The sequence below is a fragment of the Cnephaeus nilssonii genome (assembly GCF_951640355.1).
Source record: "Cnephaeus nilssonii genome assembly, chromosome: 1".
NCBI classification, from domain to species: domain Eukaryota; kingdom Metazoa; phylum Chordata; class Mammalia; order Chiroptera; family Vespertilionidae; genus Cnephaeus; species Cnephaeus nilssonii.
The window spans coordinates 117,228,221-117,244,360 of record NC_137072.1 but is presented as its reverse complement, the minus strand read 5'-3'; the positions used below and the strand labels follow the sequence as shown (position 1 = coordinate 117,244,360).

At 52.5% G+C, this 16,140-nt stretch overlaps 1 protein-coding gene across 1 annotated transcript in view; it reads right to left on the bottom strand.

Annotated features, from left to right (window-relative positions):
- Positions 1 to 16,140, bottom strand: part of POLN (DNA polymerase nu) — a gene marked incomplete at its 5' end in the record, with an annotated part of 76,049 nt that overhangs the window by 41,755 nt on the left and 18,154 nt on the right. Inside the window, 7 exons of the mRNA XM_079770088.1 lie at positions 2,667 to 2,762; positions 3,020 to 3,103; positions 5,935 to 5,999; positions 6,859 to 6,919; positions 7,453 to 7,521; positions 10,275 to 10,432; positions 13,368 to 13,480. Coding sequence (XP_079626214.1) covers positions 2,667 to 2,762; positions 3,020 to 3,103; positions 5,935 to 5,999; positions 6,859 to 6,919; positions 7,453 to 7,521; positions 10,275 to 10,432; positions 13,368 to 13,480 — 646 coding nt within the window. The remainder of the gene's footprint in view (positions 1 to 2,666; positions 2,763 to 3,019; positions 3,104 to 5,934; positions 6,000 to 6,858; positions 6,920 to 7,452; positions 7,522 to 10,274; positions 10,433 to 13,367; positions 13,481 to 16,140) is intronic.

Sequence of the window (16,140 nt, the reverse complement as noted above, 5' to 3'; positions counted from 1 at the left end):
AGCAGGGGGTCCCAGCAGGAGGTCCCAGCAGAGGGTCCCAGCAGAGGGACTTGTGGGCACTATCACTGCTCTCAGCTCTGCGCTGCCACCTCCTGGATTGTAAACATCTGTCTATGCTCCGCCACTTTCCTAGAGCAGAGCCTCACCACTCCCTGCCTTTGATTTTTATTGATTGATTGATTTTAGAGAGAGACAGAAACATCGATTTGTTGTTCCACTTACTTATATATTCCTTGGTTGATTCTTGTATGTGCCCTGACCAGGGATTGAATCCGCAACCCTGGTGTATCGGGACAACATCCCAACCAAGCTACTCCTTGTCTTTTAAAAATGGAACTGTCTTGCCCAGCTGGTGTGGCTCAGTGGTTGAACGTCGACCTATGAACCAGGAGGTCACAGTTTGATTCCTGGTCAGGTCACATGCCCAGGTTGCGGGCTCAATCTCCAGTGTGGGGCCTGCAGGAGGCAGCCGATCAATGATTCTCTCTCATCATTGATGTTTCTATCTCTCTCCCTCTCCCTTCTTCTCTGAAATAAATAAAAATATATTAATTAAAAAAACAAATAAAAATGGAACTGTCTTATGACCCAGCAACTCCACTTCTGGAAATATACCTGAAGAAACCGTAAACACTAATTTGAAAGACTATATGCACCCCTATGTTTATTGCAGCTTTATTTACAACTAGTGTCCGGGTGCATGGATTCGTGCACATTGAAAGGAAATTAATGAGAAGAAATATTTTAATAGCGCTATTTGCCCTTTCTCTATAATGGAAGTGTCAACCAAATTCACGATCGACAATGACAGATCGAAACACACACGTGCAATTGGCGCCAACAAGAGCTTTATATGTATCACGCATGCACGAGTCAACTTAGCCTTTTATAGAAGCACCCCAACTTCTCTTTCAGGTAATTGTCAGCAACACAGCAGTAAATATCAACATGAAGCAGATTATTATTGTAGATCACGAAGGGAGAACAAAGGGTAAAATATTTAACTGCAGCAGTGTTTGACTATATTCTGTGCAGTGAGAAAACCTGAAGTCATTTTCAAGGTCCACCATTTCTTTTCAGTCAGGTCAAGTTTCTAAACTTTCTAAATCTCCATTTTCCGGCTAATGAAAAGAAAATAGGATTCCACTGAGTCTCCTATCTACCTACTCCAGGACTTCTGTGAGGATCAAATGAGATGAGGCACGGGAAAACGCTTCACAGACATCTGGTTACAGTGTAAAGTGTTTCCACCTGGCTGTAAAGCAAGTCGGGTTCCTGGGCTGAAGAAACTGCAAGGAGGCTAGTTGTCACTAGGGAGAGGAAGCCGGGCGTTGCTATGTGACGTCATTACCTGGCGCCCAGTGACCATTTCCGGGCTGGGCTGAGCTGTGGGCTGCATTTTACACCATGGGGTCTCGGCAGCGTTGGCTGTGATTTGGTGGGTGTCACTCCAGGGTGGGGGCGGGGCCTGTGTCCCTCTTGGGGGAAGCCGAGTGTTGGTTTGTCGGGGCCAGGTCCATGGTGACGTTTATTTTTAAATGGCCAGTGCGTGTCATGGCAGCTCCTGCACTGAGCGTCTGCCCCCTGGTGCTCAGTGCTTGTCAAAGCTACTGGTCAGAACATCTGCCCCCTGGTGGTCATTGCGCGTCATAGCTACCGGTCGGAGGGAAGGATGGACACTTAGCCTTTTGTATATAGAGATAGCCAAGCTATGGAAGCAGCCCAAGTGCCCATCAGTAGATGAGTGGATAAAAAAGCCATGGTTCATTTTACACAATGGAATACTACTCAGCCGTAAAAAATAACCACCAAGGAAATCTTACCCTTTGCGACAGCATGGATGAACCTGGTGAGCATTATGCTGAGTGAAATAAGCCAGTCAGAGAAAGACAAGTACCATATGATCTCATTTATATGTGGAATAAAATAACTAATGAATAAAATAAACTCACAAACAAAAGAGAAACAGACTCATAGACACAGAACAGACTGATGGTTGACAGAGTGGAGAGGGGGTGGGGTCTGAGTGAAAAAGGTAAAGGGATGAAGCCAAAAACAAAACAAAACTCATCGCTACAGACAACAGTGTGGCGATGACCAGAGGGAAGGGAGGGGGGAGGTAGAAGAGGGCGGGGTGGGGGGTACCAATGGCGATGGCAGGAGACCTGACTTGGGTGGAGAACACAATACAGTAACAGGTGACGCATATGGCACAGTACACCTGAAAGCTGTATCATTTTATTAACCAACGTCACCCCAATAAATTAAGTAGAGAACAATTTAAAATGCACAGAGAAGGGCAGCTAGAATGTTCTGAAGTGAATGTGGAAGAGGAGAGGACGGAGGACCTCCCGTCTCCAGGCTCCTGTGGGCAGGGAAACGGGGGGCCTGGCCTGGGCTGTCAAGAACTTGGTTTTCAGAGCAAACTTCTCCCCACTGTCCCTCGCAGGAATCAAGCCAATTGTTTGCTCTGGAAACTGGTCCAGCTGCCCTTGCTCCTGGTTCATAACTAGAAGGCAACAGCCCTGGGGCGGGAGCATGACCCCTCCACCTGCTCGGCCTGGTGCCGGCCGACCTGCCACAGGCAGCGGGCGGGTCTGGGGGGACGCACCTGTGGCGCAGACATGCTCTCGTTTCAAAAGAAGGGGGTGGTTGTTGATCCTTACCGCGGCTTCGGAGGTGGACAGGTGGCCCCGCAGCCCCGTCTTGGGAAGCGTCCCCGTGGGGCTCAGCAGCTGCAGCTTCAGCTTGCCAAAGAGGATCTTCAACAGAAGACGACACGCAGTGAGGGCCCGGTGTGCGGGGGACCAGCATCGCACGACGGGCCACAGCCCGGCCAGAGCAGGCCACGACACGTGCGCAGAGTGCCAAAAGTCTGATTTGCTCCTTTTCTTGGGCTTAAAGGCTTTGAAGGAATGGCTCTCAATGTGAGAGAGCGTGAACTTAATATAAGTTCAGGATAAATCTCCCTTTACCCTGGACAAGAAGTTGGTTGTGTAAGAACCAGATGCAGCTGTACCTCTCGAAGCTGGTCGCTGCTCGTTACGAGGAACTGTTCTCCTGCCACAAAGTGGGCTTCTCGCTCCAATTCCTTGAGACGAGACTGTGAATGTGACAAACACAATCTCTTAGCAGTTTACGAGGATTTGATTTGTTCACCAAACAGTTCCCAACCAAAGCCTTACAAGAATACAAAGACATATTTTGGACACTAGAAATACATATTTTGACTCATGGTGGGATACCCAGGCTCACAGGATCCCTCTAAACCTAAGGTAACAGACTGAAAGAAGCAAAAATAGCAAAAAATATTCACCAAAATGAGAGAGGGAAAGAGTGAATTCTCCAGCAGCGATCTGGCTGGAAAGGGGTCCAGCATCCCATTATAAGCATCAAGCACCCTGCGTGACCCACGGCAGGAGACGCCGGGCCCAGCTGCACGGCCACAGCGAGCACGGGACGCAGCCACGGAGAGACGGCGACCGCCTCTGAGCCGGCGCGGCCCACAGAGACAGCGCTGGGCCGAGCAGAACCGCAGGACGGGCCGCATTACAACCCCTTCCCCTCACCTTCTTGGTCAGGAGAAAAGGAGAAGGCAGCCAGGACTTAACAAAAATTATTGTGAAAGGAAAGAGAGAGCCGAGTCAAATCAACCAATTCTGGTGAAATACCGTCCACATTCTACTCTTCAGAATTGCCTTAAGGCGGAAATTTCTAAGAAGTTGATAAATAGGGGCCAGAAACACTAGGAGTGGGACCAGTATAACATATAATATCTCAGCAAAACCAAGAGCCCAGGAACAACGGCCTCAGTTAAAGATGCCAAAGCTCCGAGTTAAAAAAACAAGGAACAAAGCAGTAAAAGACAGACGATGGGTCCCTGAGGAATAAGTCAGACCTTAGGGAACAAACACGCAGTCACAGATGGTTTGATCTCAGAACATGAAGCGAGAGCAGAGCTCCCCGTTCACTCGGCACAGGGCACACGCCTTGTGCTGAAGCGCACAGCAGTGATGGGTGAGGATAAACAGAGACAAAAAGACACATTAAGAACTTCTGTCATCAACAGACACACCATCATGTGAGTGAAAGAGTAAGTACCCAGCTTGTAACCAGAATATATCAAGATGTCCTATTAGTCAGCGAGAAAGACAAAACCCTCAGTACCAAACGGGTGCGACACTTGGCCAGATCCTCTACCAAAGAGAAACCCCTAACAGCAGCTGGTGGTATGAGAAGCTGTCCAACCTCGTTCATCGTCAGAGACAGAAACCAAAGTCGTCACGAGGTTTTACATCCTCCCCAAAATACCTGCTATGGGTAAAGCCCGAGGTCCCGGGGGCGGGGGGGGGGGGGGGGGGGGGAGGGGAGAGGACGCACAGCGACAGGCCTGTGCCCTGGCGGGCGAGACGCTGGACCGCAGTGAGCTGAGCAGTGCCAGCCGGTGCCCCGGTGCCCAGCAGCCCCTGCTTCATGCCCCCGAGAAGCATGTGCTCAGGCCCCAGGGGCACACTCAAGGGGGCAGCTTAGTTGGTAATGACTGCAAACCCGATGCCCATCAGCAGTGGGGCAGAGCCGGCCCGGGGCCACGGCCGCTGCGTGAAAGCCGTTGGGCACGACTATGACCTGCGGTTCAGGAAGCTGGGAAGTGCTCAGCGGATGGACAGCCTGCCCAGAGGAGCACCTGTGATGGCGGCAAATGTCCGGAGGCGCGACGGGGCAGCAGCCAGAGCTCTGACGGGCAGGGCGCCCAGGGCTCTGGGAGGTCTGAGCTTTGCCGGAGAAGACAGCCTCCCCGAGGCTCCTGTGTGTGTGTTTCTGCACATTAAACCTCATTGTTTCCAATACCAAACGCCCCACAGCCGGCAGAGCAGCCCCAGCACCTACAGTCTACATTCAAAGGGACAGGGGACACTGGCGTTCTGTTTCTGTTACCGCCAAGAAGCCAGAAACGTCAAGGCCAATTCTTCCCAACGAGAGCGGAACGGAGTCTGCTGGGTCAGCAAACTCTTCGCCACACAGCTGTCCGCTCACTTAAGCATGCCTCCTAATTAGAATTTGGTATTGATGTTTCCTATGGTTAATCAATGCTCTCCACTATCTTCAAGAAATCCAAATAAACAGAGTTTTCTTTAAAAGAACTGAAGGGGCCCTGGCTGGTGGCTCAGTGGGTCAGAGTGTCATCCCATAACCAAAACATTTGGGTTCAATTCCCGGCCAGGATACATGCCTGGGTTTCGGGTTCGACCCCCGGTAGGGATGAGTATCCGGGGAGGCAACTGATAGATGTTCTCTCTCCCGCTTCCTCTCTCTAAAATCAGTAAGAACATATCCTGGGGTGAGGATTAATAAATAAATAAAAAGAACTGAAGTGGAGTCCTAGCGGTGTGGCTCAGTGGATAGAGTGTCAGCCTGCGGACTGAAGGATCCCAAGTTCGATTCCGGTCAAGGGCACATGCCGGGGTTGCAGGGTCTGTCCCCAGTAGGGGGTGTGCAGGAGGCAGCCAATCAATGATTCTCTCTCATTGATGTTTCTATCTCTCTTTCCCTCTCTCCCTTCCTCACTGAAATCAATAAAAATATGTTTTTAAAAAAGAACTGAAGTGGAACATTTTTTTATGCATCATCATGCACTCCTCTGTGTTTTTATGGTTCACTGTTAGACATGTTTTTGCTTTTTTAAGGAATCCAAGAAACCCATGAGCTCCCCTCACCACACATCGGGGCCATGTCCTGGCCAGAACCTGGCTTGAGAAGGTCCCTGAGGGCCCACTGAGCCCAGTGCACGCCCTCTCAGGGAGCCACCAGGTGCAGCGTGTGCTCAAGCCCCGCGGTACTCCTGGGGCAGAGGGGCAGCTCAGCCTGGGTCGGAAGCGAAGGGAGCAGCTTGTCAAGAAGCGGAGCTAAGGTGCAGAGGGTCTCACAGTGACGTACCCCGAGGAGCGCGGAGGTCCTCTCCAGCTCTTCCTTGTTCACCCGGATGCGGTGGCTTTCCATCACTGGGTCCAAAACCAAAGCAGGTAACATCTGCGTCAGTGACTCGTTTCTGTGGACGACGGCGGGCAGGGAGCGAGCCGCATCCCTGAGGGGGCAGTGACGCCAGCGCCTGCGGCAGGCACACTCCGCCAAGTGTCCCTCAGGGCCAGCAGCGGTGGCAGCGGGCGGGGGCCCCGCTCTGATGGAAAGCTGCCCCTGCCATCGAGGGCGCTGGGCGAGGCTCTGCTCTGCTCCCCGAAGGGCCTGCGCAGAGGAGAGCCTCACGCAGGCCCCAGGGCAGGGGGGGACCCCGTCCTGCCAAGGGCCATGTGGGTATTTACAACATCATCCGGGGCCGTACAAAGTTATCAGCTTACAAGTTAGCCTGCTACCTTTGGTCAAACATTTAATTAACCGATCCTCAGGGCCTGGGCAGGGCCAGACCACATGATTGCATGGGTCTTCTACGGCCGCGGGCCGGACGTTCCCCACCCCTGCTCTAGGGGTTCTCCTGCAGGGTTAAAGGACAGCCCCCCAGGACTCCACAGCTACTGGCATGCAGGCTCCGCCCGCACGGCTGCTCTCAGGAGCGAGGAGGGACTCAGGAGGGCGGTGGTCCCTGGGCCAGGGCACCCAGATCCAGACAATACAAAAGAGACCCCTAGGACCGGATGTCAGAACCTTCTGGTCTACACCAGAGGTGATGCGGTCCAACCCCTGGTCACAGAAGGGAAATAAAGGGCTTGCCACCTCGTCGGGGCCGTGTGACCCTTGCCTGCCCCTATATCAGTTGAGAGAACAGTCGTCCCCAAACAACGTAAAGAATTTTACCAGTTCCCTTTCTCCAAAAAGATGACTGCACGTCAGCTTTAGGCAGCGTACCTGCCAAAATGGGGATCAGAGGAAGCTCCAAGGTACAAAACAGCTGCCACAAACCGGAAGCCTGTGTCACAGGAAGAAACATTCTCGTTATGGAGGCTGCTCGTCGCTAAGCGGCCTCCAGCCCTCACTGAGCGCACCCGGGCTCCTCCTCAGCGGACGGGCTGGCCTCCCACCCAGAAACCCCCTCTCCCGCCCCTCCGGGTAAAGCCCCCTCTCCCTCGGGTGTCCTACTGTGTCGCCCAGACCTGCTGGAGACCGTGAGACACAGGAGAGCACGCCCACTCCCCATGTCCCTTCATCTTTCTCAGTTTATGTGTGACTTGGCACTGTGCACGGCTAGTCTTCCATTGCACTGCTCGCCGCAGCACTAGAAATGCTACCAGTGCTTTCGACATAGAAAACATTCAAGAACTCAGGTCTCATCGGCTGGACTACCGTTTCCTGAGGGAGGGAGCGTAACGGGGCCTCAGAACTCAGCGTCGTTTGCTGCACATCCCACACGGCGGGCACTGCTCCTGCGCGTGGGGTGCAAATGCCAGGCAGCGGGCGGGCGGCAGTGAGCAGAGCGCCCCCCAGAGGCTACACCGTGCTTGCCTTCAGCTGAGAACAGAGGTCCATCGTAAGCCGGGAGAGGACCCGCAGGTTCGCACACACGTTCTGATTCTGTCAAAGACCAAAAGAACCAACAGGTAGGCAACCTTGGCCGAAACGATCGTCACAATCTAGGAAGTAACACAACTCAGGGGAGTGTTTGCCAGCAGCTGTCACACATCTGTGGCGTCACCCATCTGTGGCGTCACCCATCAACGACTCCAAGTAGACGGGCCCCCTGCTAAGGAGCGCACTGCCTATTGGGCAAATGCCAGCTCCCTCCCACCTGACACTGTCTCCCCAACCCAACCCCCACTCATTCCAGTGGCATGAGCCACAAAGAGGGCGCGACCTGGCCTTGGCCTCCCACACCTCCACCCCCCACGAGCGAGCGAGCAGAGGAGCCACTGGGCCATCCACAGTCCCCGCCATTCTCACCCGGGACCACACACACAGGGGCCCGGGAGGGGGACAGAGTCTGTGTTCAACTGACAAACAGGCTGGTGGGATGAGCCACAGCGCCCCCACCTGTCTAATCTCCTTCCTGTCCTTGGGCCCATGGTAGAGACGAGTCCCCCACACGCACGCACACGCACACGAGGCAGGGCTGGGTTACGAATGGCTGGGAGCACTAGGAGCAGGTGGCCACACTGCTGCCCGCTGACCAGGGCTCCCTCTCCGAGCAGTTCCCAACCCGAAGCTCCCCGGGACCAGCTCCAGCTCCATGGGGGCCCAGGCCCACACTTCCTCCTCCTCCCTGGGACCCTGCTACTCCCCGCCAGGAGCCACTCCTCTCCAGACTCCCGACTGTTCCCGTGCTGTGCCCCCCGCCCCTCCCTGAGCTGTACACAGCCCCTCAGAGCAGCCCGCCCGCCCACCTGCGAGCAGTGCAGGCTCCACAGTGGCCGTGGCTGGACAACAGGACAAGGAAGCTCCTGAGGGGCTGGCGCGGGGGAGGCCTGGGGGAGCTCCGGGTGGGACTGGAGGGTGCGGGCCACGAGCCAGGGGCTGCGAGGACCAGCCCACAGCCGGGTCAGGGAAAGGCAGGCCCTCTGGGCTGGCGCTCTGTTCCCGCAGCCACTCCCACCCCAACTCATTCCTTATACTAGAAGGAACCCCGACCCGAGGGTCCGAGATCCCAGCTGTGAACCGGGGCCTCACCGACCCGGGCGAGGCGTCTGCGCCAACCTTCCTGCACCTCCGCTCCCCCTGTAAGAGGGACTGAGCCTGGGGAGGACAATGATGCTCAGTGCTAGGACCTCAGCTCTGTCTGGGGCCAGCATGGGACCTGGGGAGGACTGCTCATCTCATGTGCGCCCCCCCCCCCCTCCGCCGGGCAAACCTGTGACTCCGTGACAGAAGGGACATGTGAGAGAGCTGGGTTCACTGGCCCGGCCTGAGGCTCCTGCCCCGCGGCCTCAGTCTGCTTTCCGTGGAGGAGTCTGTGAACTCAGCACAGCCCTGACAAACCTTTCAGTTAGGGGACAGGGAGCTTCTGTATTTCAGCCCAAGCCCTACGCGGCAGTGTGAGAGGACGGGCAGGAAGCGAGCATCCCACTCCGGGTGGTAGGCACGGCAGGCTCACACCACCACCTGCTGCTCCCCAGGTTGCCACCTCAACATCAACGCCTCCACCCCCACACACAGCCCGAACCCTCAGAATGTTCTCCTAGTCGTGCTTTCGATAGGGGCAGAAACAGAATATTGGGGACCAGCTATAACTGTAAGAAATATGAATCCTGCTCTGTTAACTGTGACGGTCTTGTTCTGATGAAAGCAGCACATTCTAACCTGCTGGGAGTTGCCGTGGGACCTGGGAGCTCACCTGGAAATGCAGCCCCCCCTCCCCATCTGGGAGCTGCCTGTGATCATGGAAAGATTGACAACCTTGCAGAAGCCAGAATCACCAGGCCTTTGCAGACCCCCAGCCTTCGCATACCCCAGGCACCTGTAGACTGCCCATTTGGCACACCCTTTTGCTACTGCCCCCTGTACTCTGTCCTTCTACCCAATATCAGCAGCTGGCTTTGGGGAGGGCAGAGCAGGTTTTTGTGCCTGACCTGCTGCTCTCCCATGCGGCCGGCAGTTTTGGAACAAACCCTCATATAGGATTCAACCCTGACTCTGCTTCATTGGCTCAAGGAGTGACAGGCGGCACGGACCACTGATTGTCCGGTTACAGCTCCTCACTCTGGTGCATCTCCAGGGGCGGCTGTGGACTGCGGAGTGGCCGTCCCGGGCCCTCTGCCACAGCTGCCGCATCGCCGGCGCCAAGGATTCATAAACAAGCAGCTCTGCTCACGGGGCAGGCGACCCCCTGACACCAGAGTCCATTGGGAGAGCACCCCACAAATGGGTTTTCCAGGAACAGTTTCACGAAGGGGCAGAAACCGCCGTCCTTCATGTCTACCAGAATGCCAGGACAAAAGCACTTGTGCCGAATAAGTCGAAACGAATAGCAGCAACCTTCTTTTTACTACTGGCTATCTCTGAAGTATGTAGAGTTTCTTTAGAAAAATTGGGGTTGTATTGCCCTGGCAGGTTTTTCTCAGTGGTTAGAGCACTGGCCTGGGAACTGAAGGGTTGCGGGTTCAATTCCCACTCAAGGGCACATTCCGTTGCCTGTTGGCCCTCACCCTTGGTTGGGGAGAGTGCAGGAGGTAACCAGTCGATGTGTCTCTCTCACATCAATATTTCTCTCTCTCCCCCCTCCTCCTCTTCCCTCTCTTTCACTCTCTAAACATCAATGGGAAAAATATCCTCAGGTGAGGATTAAAATTAGGGTTGTATTAAAGTTGATAAAATCTTATCTGAAAACGACTCACCACAGTATTTCTTGAGGAATTCCCATAGGTGCTGCTCACTGTAACCGTGACGGTGTTTCCGAAGGATTTTGCCACTAAATCCTCAAAAGAGGGTGTGGCATCACTAGGATCAATAAGCCACGCGGCAATTCTAGGGTCCAGTCCTACAAAGTCAGCCACTGAGGAGAGAAAGCTCGTTTAGCGTTACAAGGTAGAGGGATTATACTTTTCTCTGCTTTTACACGTTTCTCAAGGTTCAACTTAATGATCAGAATCGTACCACCCCCTTAGGTTACGGGCTCCGGGCCAGGACGCTGTCAATACCGAGGAATTCTGCACCTTGGCTGAGTGGCCTCCACAAACCCAGGTCCCACAGGCCAATCTCATGGGGTTTGCTCCCCAATGCCCAGAGGGGTGGGGCCTCCACACTAACTTGGGATTTGGCTCTCAAATGTTAAAAGAGATCGAAGTCAGAATCCTCAGCCACGCTTCCTGCCTCCTTTCTCCCCTTTCTCGCCTGCCCACGCCTCTCACTGCCCCAGGCACCTCGCACCCTTCCTACTTCCCAAGTCCTCCCCTCCTCCAGCCTCTGGCCTCTCGCTGGGCTGCTTCCCCAGCGCCCCGGACCCTGCCTTGCATCGGACCCTGCCTTGCATCGGACCCTGCCTTGCATCGCATCGGCTGTTCAGGAACCCAAGTATCCTGGGCGGAAGGCAGAGCGGTGAGGAGCTGCCTGAGCACACGGCTTCGCGCTCTGGGGAGGCGGGATGGCGGGCCAGGACAGATGCTGGACACGCTGGGCCTGTGACGGCTGGATGTGTGGAAAGAGCAGCAGACGAGCCTGCGGGCCTGGGAGCTCGTCCCCCAAGTGTTAGTTTCCTCTGAAAACTGGGTGAAAAGAGTCCTGTGTGCATGTGCGAGACACGTGAAGGTGCTTTTTACAAAATAAGAGTGACATTTGCTAAATAGGTACATTTTTGTACCAGAGTGTTTTAGACACGGGCGGGGGGGGGGGGTGTTATACAAGGCTGGGAAGATGATAAATTAAGAAATAAATATGAACCCTAAAGGATTGCTTTACAAGTTCCTTTAACATTTTTAATTGTGCTATAAAAAATAAGGCATTGCCTTTAAACAAACTGTAGTCTCAGATCACATCACACTGGATATATCTTTTGGCATCGGCACATTGTGCCCGCCTAAGGGATTGATATTCACCAAAGCAGCCAGCCCTGACGTTTTTGTTTGCTGCCTGGCAGCCTCTCACGCTGGTGCTCCGGGCGAGAGAAGGCAGTCACGCGGGCTGCCGCCCCCCAAGCCAGCTAGGCATGACTCACCTCACAGGGGCTGGTCACGTAACCGACCCCCTGGGGCTTTTTCATTCTATTGCCTTTTTCAAAGCTCCATTATTCCAAAATCAAGGCTTCTTACCAACATGTATTTTTGAAAATCCTTGGGGGGAGTCTGACGTGCTGGGATAGTGGGGTCTGGTCCCTATAAACTCCTGTAACTAGTAAATTGAAACCTGCCAGGAAAAACCCCACACTGGGGAGAAAATGCCAGGAGTGGAAGAAGAAATGCCAACAAAATAGACTTTAAACAAAGTAAGAAAATAATAAAATCTATGAAAAGTAAATAAATCAGAATTAGAAATACTTAGAAAGTAGGTGACTTAGAAAAACTGAACAAAAAAGTGAAAGAATTCAGGAAAGAGAAATACAAAAACTTTCAGAAATAAAAACTGGCATTACACAAAAGCAGATAAATATAATAGATAACGCCTTAAGTTAAAAAAAATGGAAAAGAGGAATTTTTTAAATAAAAAAAAATGAAGAGATTGAAAACAGATTCTAGATAAAGTGGTAAATATGAAAGAGAGACGAGAAGAGTTAACATGAATAGGAGTTCCAAAATCACAAAAAAGATGGACAACCAACAGGATGTAGCTCCTGACAGGACACACCACCACAGAGGTCAGGGTCAGGGTCAGGGTCGGGTCAAGCGCAGCGTTACGAAGCAGCCTTGCCCTCCAGAAATCCAGCATGAACCCGACCCAGCCTCTGGATCTAGCTGCCAGTTTACAAGAAAGAGAGCAAAGAGAGGAGCATGTTCATTGGCGAGAAGGGGATGTAATTGCGAAGTCCAGACTGTGGGCAATCCCCCAGGACAAGCAAGCTGGTTCCATCAACAGTAACAAAATAATAGCAAGGATATAAAACAGAGGGAGAGAAAAATAAATAAATAAATAAATAAATAAATAAATAAATAAAACAGAGGGAGAGAACATACAGAGTCGAAGAGACTTAAGAAATGTATTGCGCCGAAGCCGGTTTGGCTCAGTGGATAGAGCGTCGGCCTGCGGACTCAAGGGTCCCAGGTTCGATTCCGGTCAAGGGCATGTACCTTGGTTGTGGGCACGTCCCCAGTAGGGGGTGTGCAGGAGGCAGCTGATCGATGTTTCTCTCTCATCGATGTTTCTAACTCTCTATCCCTCTCCCTCTCTGTAAAAAATCAATAAAATATATTTAAAAAAAAAGAAAAGAAATGTATTGCTCCCATCCCAGGTATGGCTCCCAATTCAAACAAACTGTAAAAACAAAGACAAACCAACAAAAGTATTTAAAGACAACTGGAAAGTGCAAACACTGCCTGGACATCTAATAATGTTAAAAGGTTACTGCTAATCTGTGGGGGAGATACAGTGATGGCATCATCTTAGAAATGAAATCCTCCTGTCTCCGTCACGTGATTGAAATGTTTACAGACAATCTGCACCCTGCTCGGGATTCACAGGAAATAGCCGAGGGGCGGGGCTTAGGAAGGGCGGCAGTTAGCGGAAAGAAGGCTGGAGACGTGGGGATTGTTGACGTGGGGGGTCTGCTGTTTCCACTGCGTCCCTGACCAGCTGTGTGGGTTTCCACACCAACTTCTCCAGTTCTCGGTGGGCACCAGCTGGGGCCCACAATCCACGTCAGCCTGGACCCTGCCGGAGCTGGTGCAGACCCCGCAGATTCAGGGCGCAGCCCCACAAGACTGTTCCCGCTTCAAGCGCCAATCCCAGGTCCTGGGCCTCCTGTCCTTCCGACCGTAACTTACCCATCAGCGGTAACGTACCGTGCTTCCAACTGCCGTCATCACCAAAATACTGCAGCACTGTTCTCACAAAATCCTTAGCATTGAAACAGATAACAGGGCAGCTACATGTCAGTGTTTGAAACAGCACGCGCCTGGAAGGTGAAGAGAAAGTCACTGACTTAGACGCTAATTAAGAACTTTGACCCTGAAAAAAACACGAGGACTACTCCCCTAACAGCTAGCACTCACTCACTCACACAGTACTAGGTTGCAGGCATCCTTCTAAGGTAAGGTGACCAGATCGTCCCGCTTTTGGCGGGACAGTCCCGATTTTTAACAATTTGTCCCGTGTCCCACGGCGTTTTAAAAAAGTCCCTATTTTTGGACAAATTGTTAACAATTGGGACTGTCCCGCCAAAAGCAGGACGATCTGGTCACCTTATTCTAAGGGCTTTACATACATTAACTCAAAAATCCTGTGAGGCAGGTATTACCTATCGTCTGCGTTTATAGGCGATGCAGCTGAGACAGAGAGGCTAAGCAATGAGCCAAGGTGACAGCAGTTCAGGCAAAGCCCCATTACCTACAGACAAAGCCCCACATTCCCGAGCAGAGCGTACATACCAGCCCTCTGGACTCCTCACAGCCGGCCCAACAGGACTGTCCAGCCCGTGCACTGGCACACCCTCCCCACACTCCCCCCCTCCCCCCGCCCCGCCCCAGCTCACACAGAGTCCCCTTTCCTCCATCGCCAGACTCTGCCGGTCCCCTCACCCTCGAGCCACTGCTCACGCTGTGCCCTGGCCTAAAATCCTCCTCCCACAACTCCTGCAAACTGCTCGCGGCTGCGCTCAGGAGGGTGGGCCAGATTCCCTGGCCCAGAGCCGCCTCCTGTGCTCCTTCTCCGCTCCTGCCCCCTCCGCTGCGTTCACCCCCTGCAGCGGGACAGCTGCTGCGCTGCGTTCACCTGGAAGCTCCGCTCCCCATCACATCACGAGCTCCTGAGGCGGTGGCTGCTAACGGCGCTCGCTCATCGAACACTTTCCTTGTGCAGACAGCTCGCTCCCGCTTCAGAGGGGCTGCTGCCCTGGCACCAGGCCTAAGACCCACTTGCAGGTAAGGAAACCGAGGCCCAGAGCGGGTAAGCACGTTTCCCGGCGTGACACAACTGGCAAGTGGCCACGCTGAGTCTGGGACCCGGGGCTGCGGTGCCCGGCCAGGCTGTAACCTCCCTGCGCAGTAAGGCTTAGTGAGGGCCTTCGCAGAGGCCCAGAGGCCGAGGGAGACAGAAACCCGAGCTCACCAGCTCCACACACGAAGCCAGCATGTGGTTACATTTTGCTTGGCTGCCTCACAGACAGACACTTTTGGGCTTTTTGCATTTTCTTTACATTTCACCTTGATTTCTCTTGATGAGGGAGGCCAGGGTGGTAGGGAGGGCAAAGTGCCGACAGCTCAGGCCTGGCTCCGTGGGACTTGGGGGGGTGCCCAGGAGGAGAGGGGGGAGGGGAGCCAGCGCACGAGGGAGCAGAGCGGGCCCGGAGCTTCCTTTCAGGCTGATGCCCCCACACACTGGCACTCGGGAGTCCTTGGCAGGGCATCTACCTACAGCAGCTCCGCTGATAAGAGATGCAGGCTCGCGGGTTTCTATCTTTTTTTTTTTTTTTAAGATATTTTTGTTGATTTTTTTACAGAGAGGAAGGGAGAGGGATAGAGAGTTAGAAACATCGATGAGAGAGAAACATCGACCAGCTGCCTCCTGCACACCCCCTACTGGGGATGTGCCCGCAACCAATGTACATGCCCTTGACCGGAATCGAACCTGGGACCTTTCAGTCCGCAGGCCGACGCTCTATCCACTGAGCCAAACCGGTTTCGGCATGGGATGGGGGGGGGGGTTTCTATCTTGATAAGACAAACAACTAAAAGGAATACCCTGTAAGACCAAGTGGCTGACAGTGTGTTTCATAAGTCAGTTATGTAAGCGGGTTAGGTCACACCTGCAAAACAGAAAGGCCGCTGGAACAGGAGGAGGCGAGAGCTGAGTGTAAAATGCAGGCTGGAACTGAAGCTCAAGACTGACCCGTGACTACCTCGCTGAGTCTCAGTTTCCTCATCTGTAATTTGGAAATAATAAACCCTGACACATACAGTTAATACTAAGATGGAGAGAGAGCATGTATGTGAAAAGACCTTGCACGGGTATTTAATAGATGTTATTAAATTTGTATTGTGCAAACATTTTTTAAAATTCATTTTGAATCTCAAAGATGCTATCGAAGACTTGGGATCATTCCACTGTATAGTATTTAAGGCAATGTCTTCATATAATTGTCCTGGAACTTACAAAAATTTAAACTCAATACTCATTAATTAATTAAAAACATTGATCAAATATTTATTAGGCATAAAGAATTAAAATGGCAATTAATAAGTACCTATTCATAATCATCTTAAATGTAAATGGATTAAATAATCCAATCAAAAGACATAGGGTAGCTGAATGGATACAAAAACATGACCCAACTATATGCTGTCTATAAGAGATCCACCTCAGAACAAAAGACTCACACAGGATGGGAATGAAGAGATGGAAAAAATTTTTCCATGCAAATGGAAACAAAAAAAAAGCTGGCGTGGCAATACTCATATCTGACTAAATAGACTTCAAAATGAAGGCCATCACAAGAGACAGTAAGGTCACTACATAATACTAAAGGGATCGATCCAACAAGAGGATATAACCCTGTAAACATATAGGCACCCAATATAGGAGCACCTAAATATATAAAAACTTATGGAGGACCTTAAG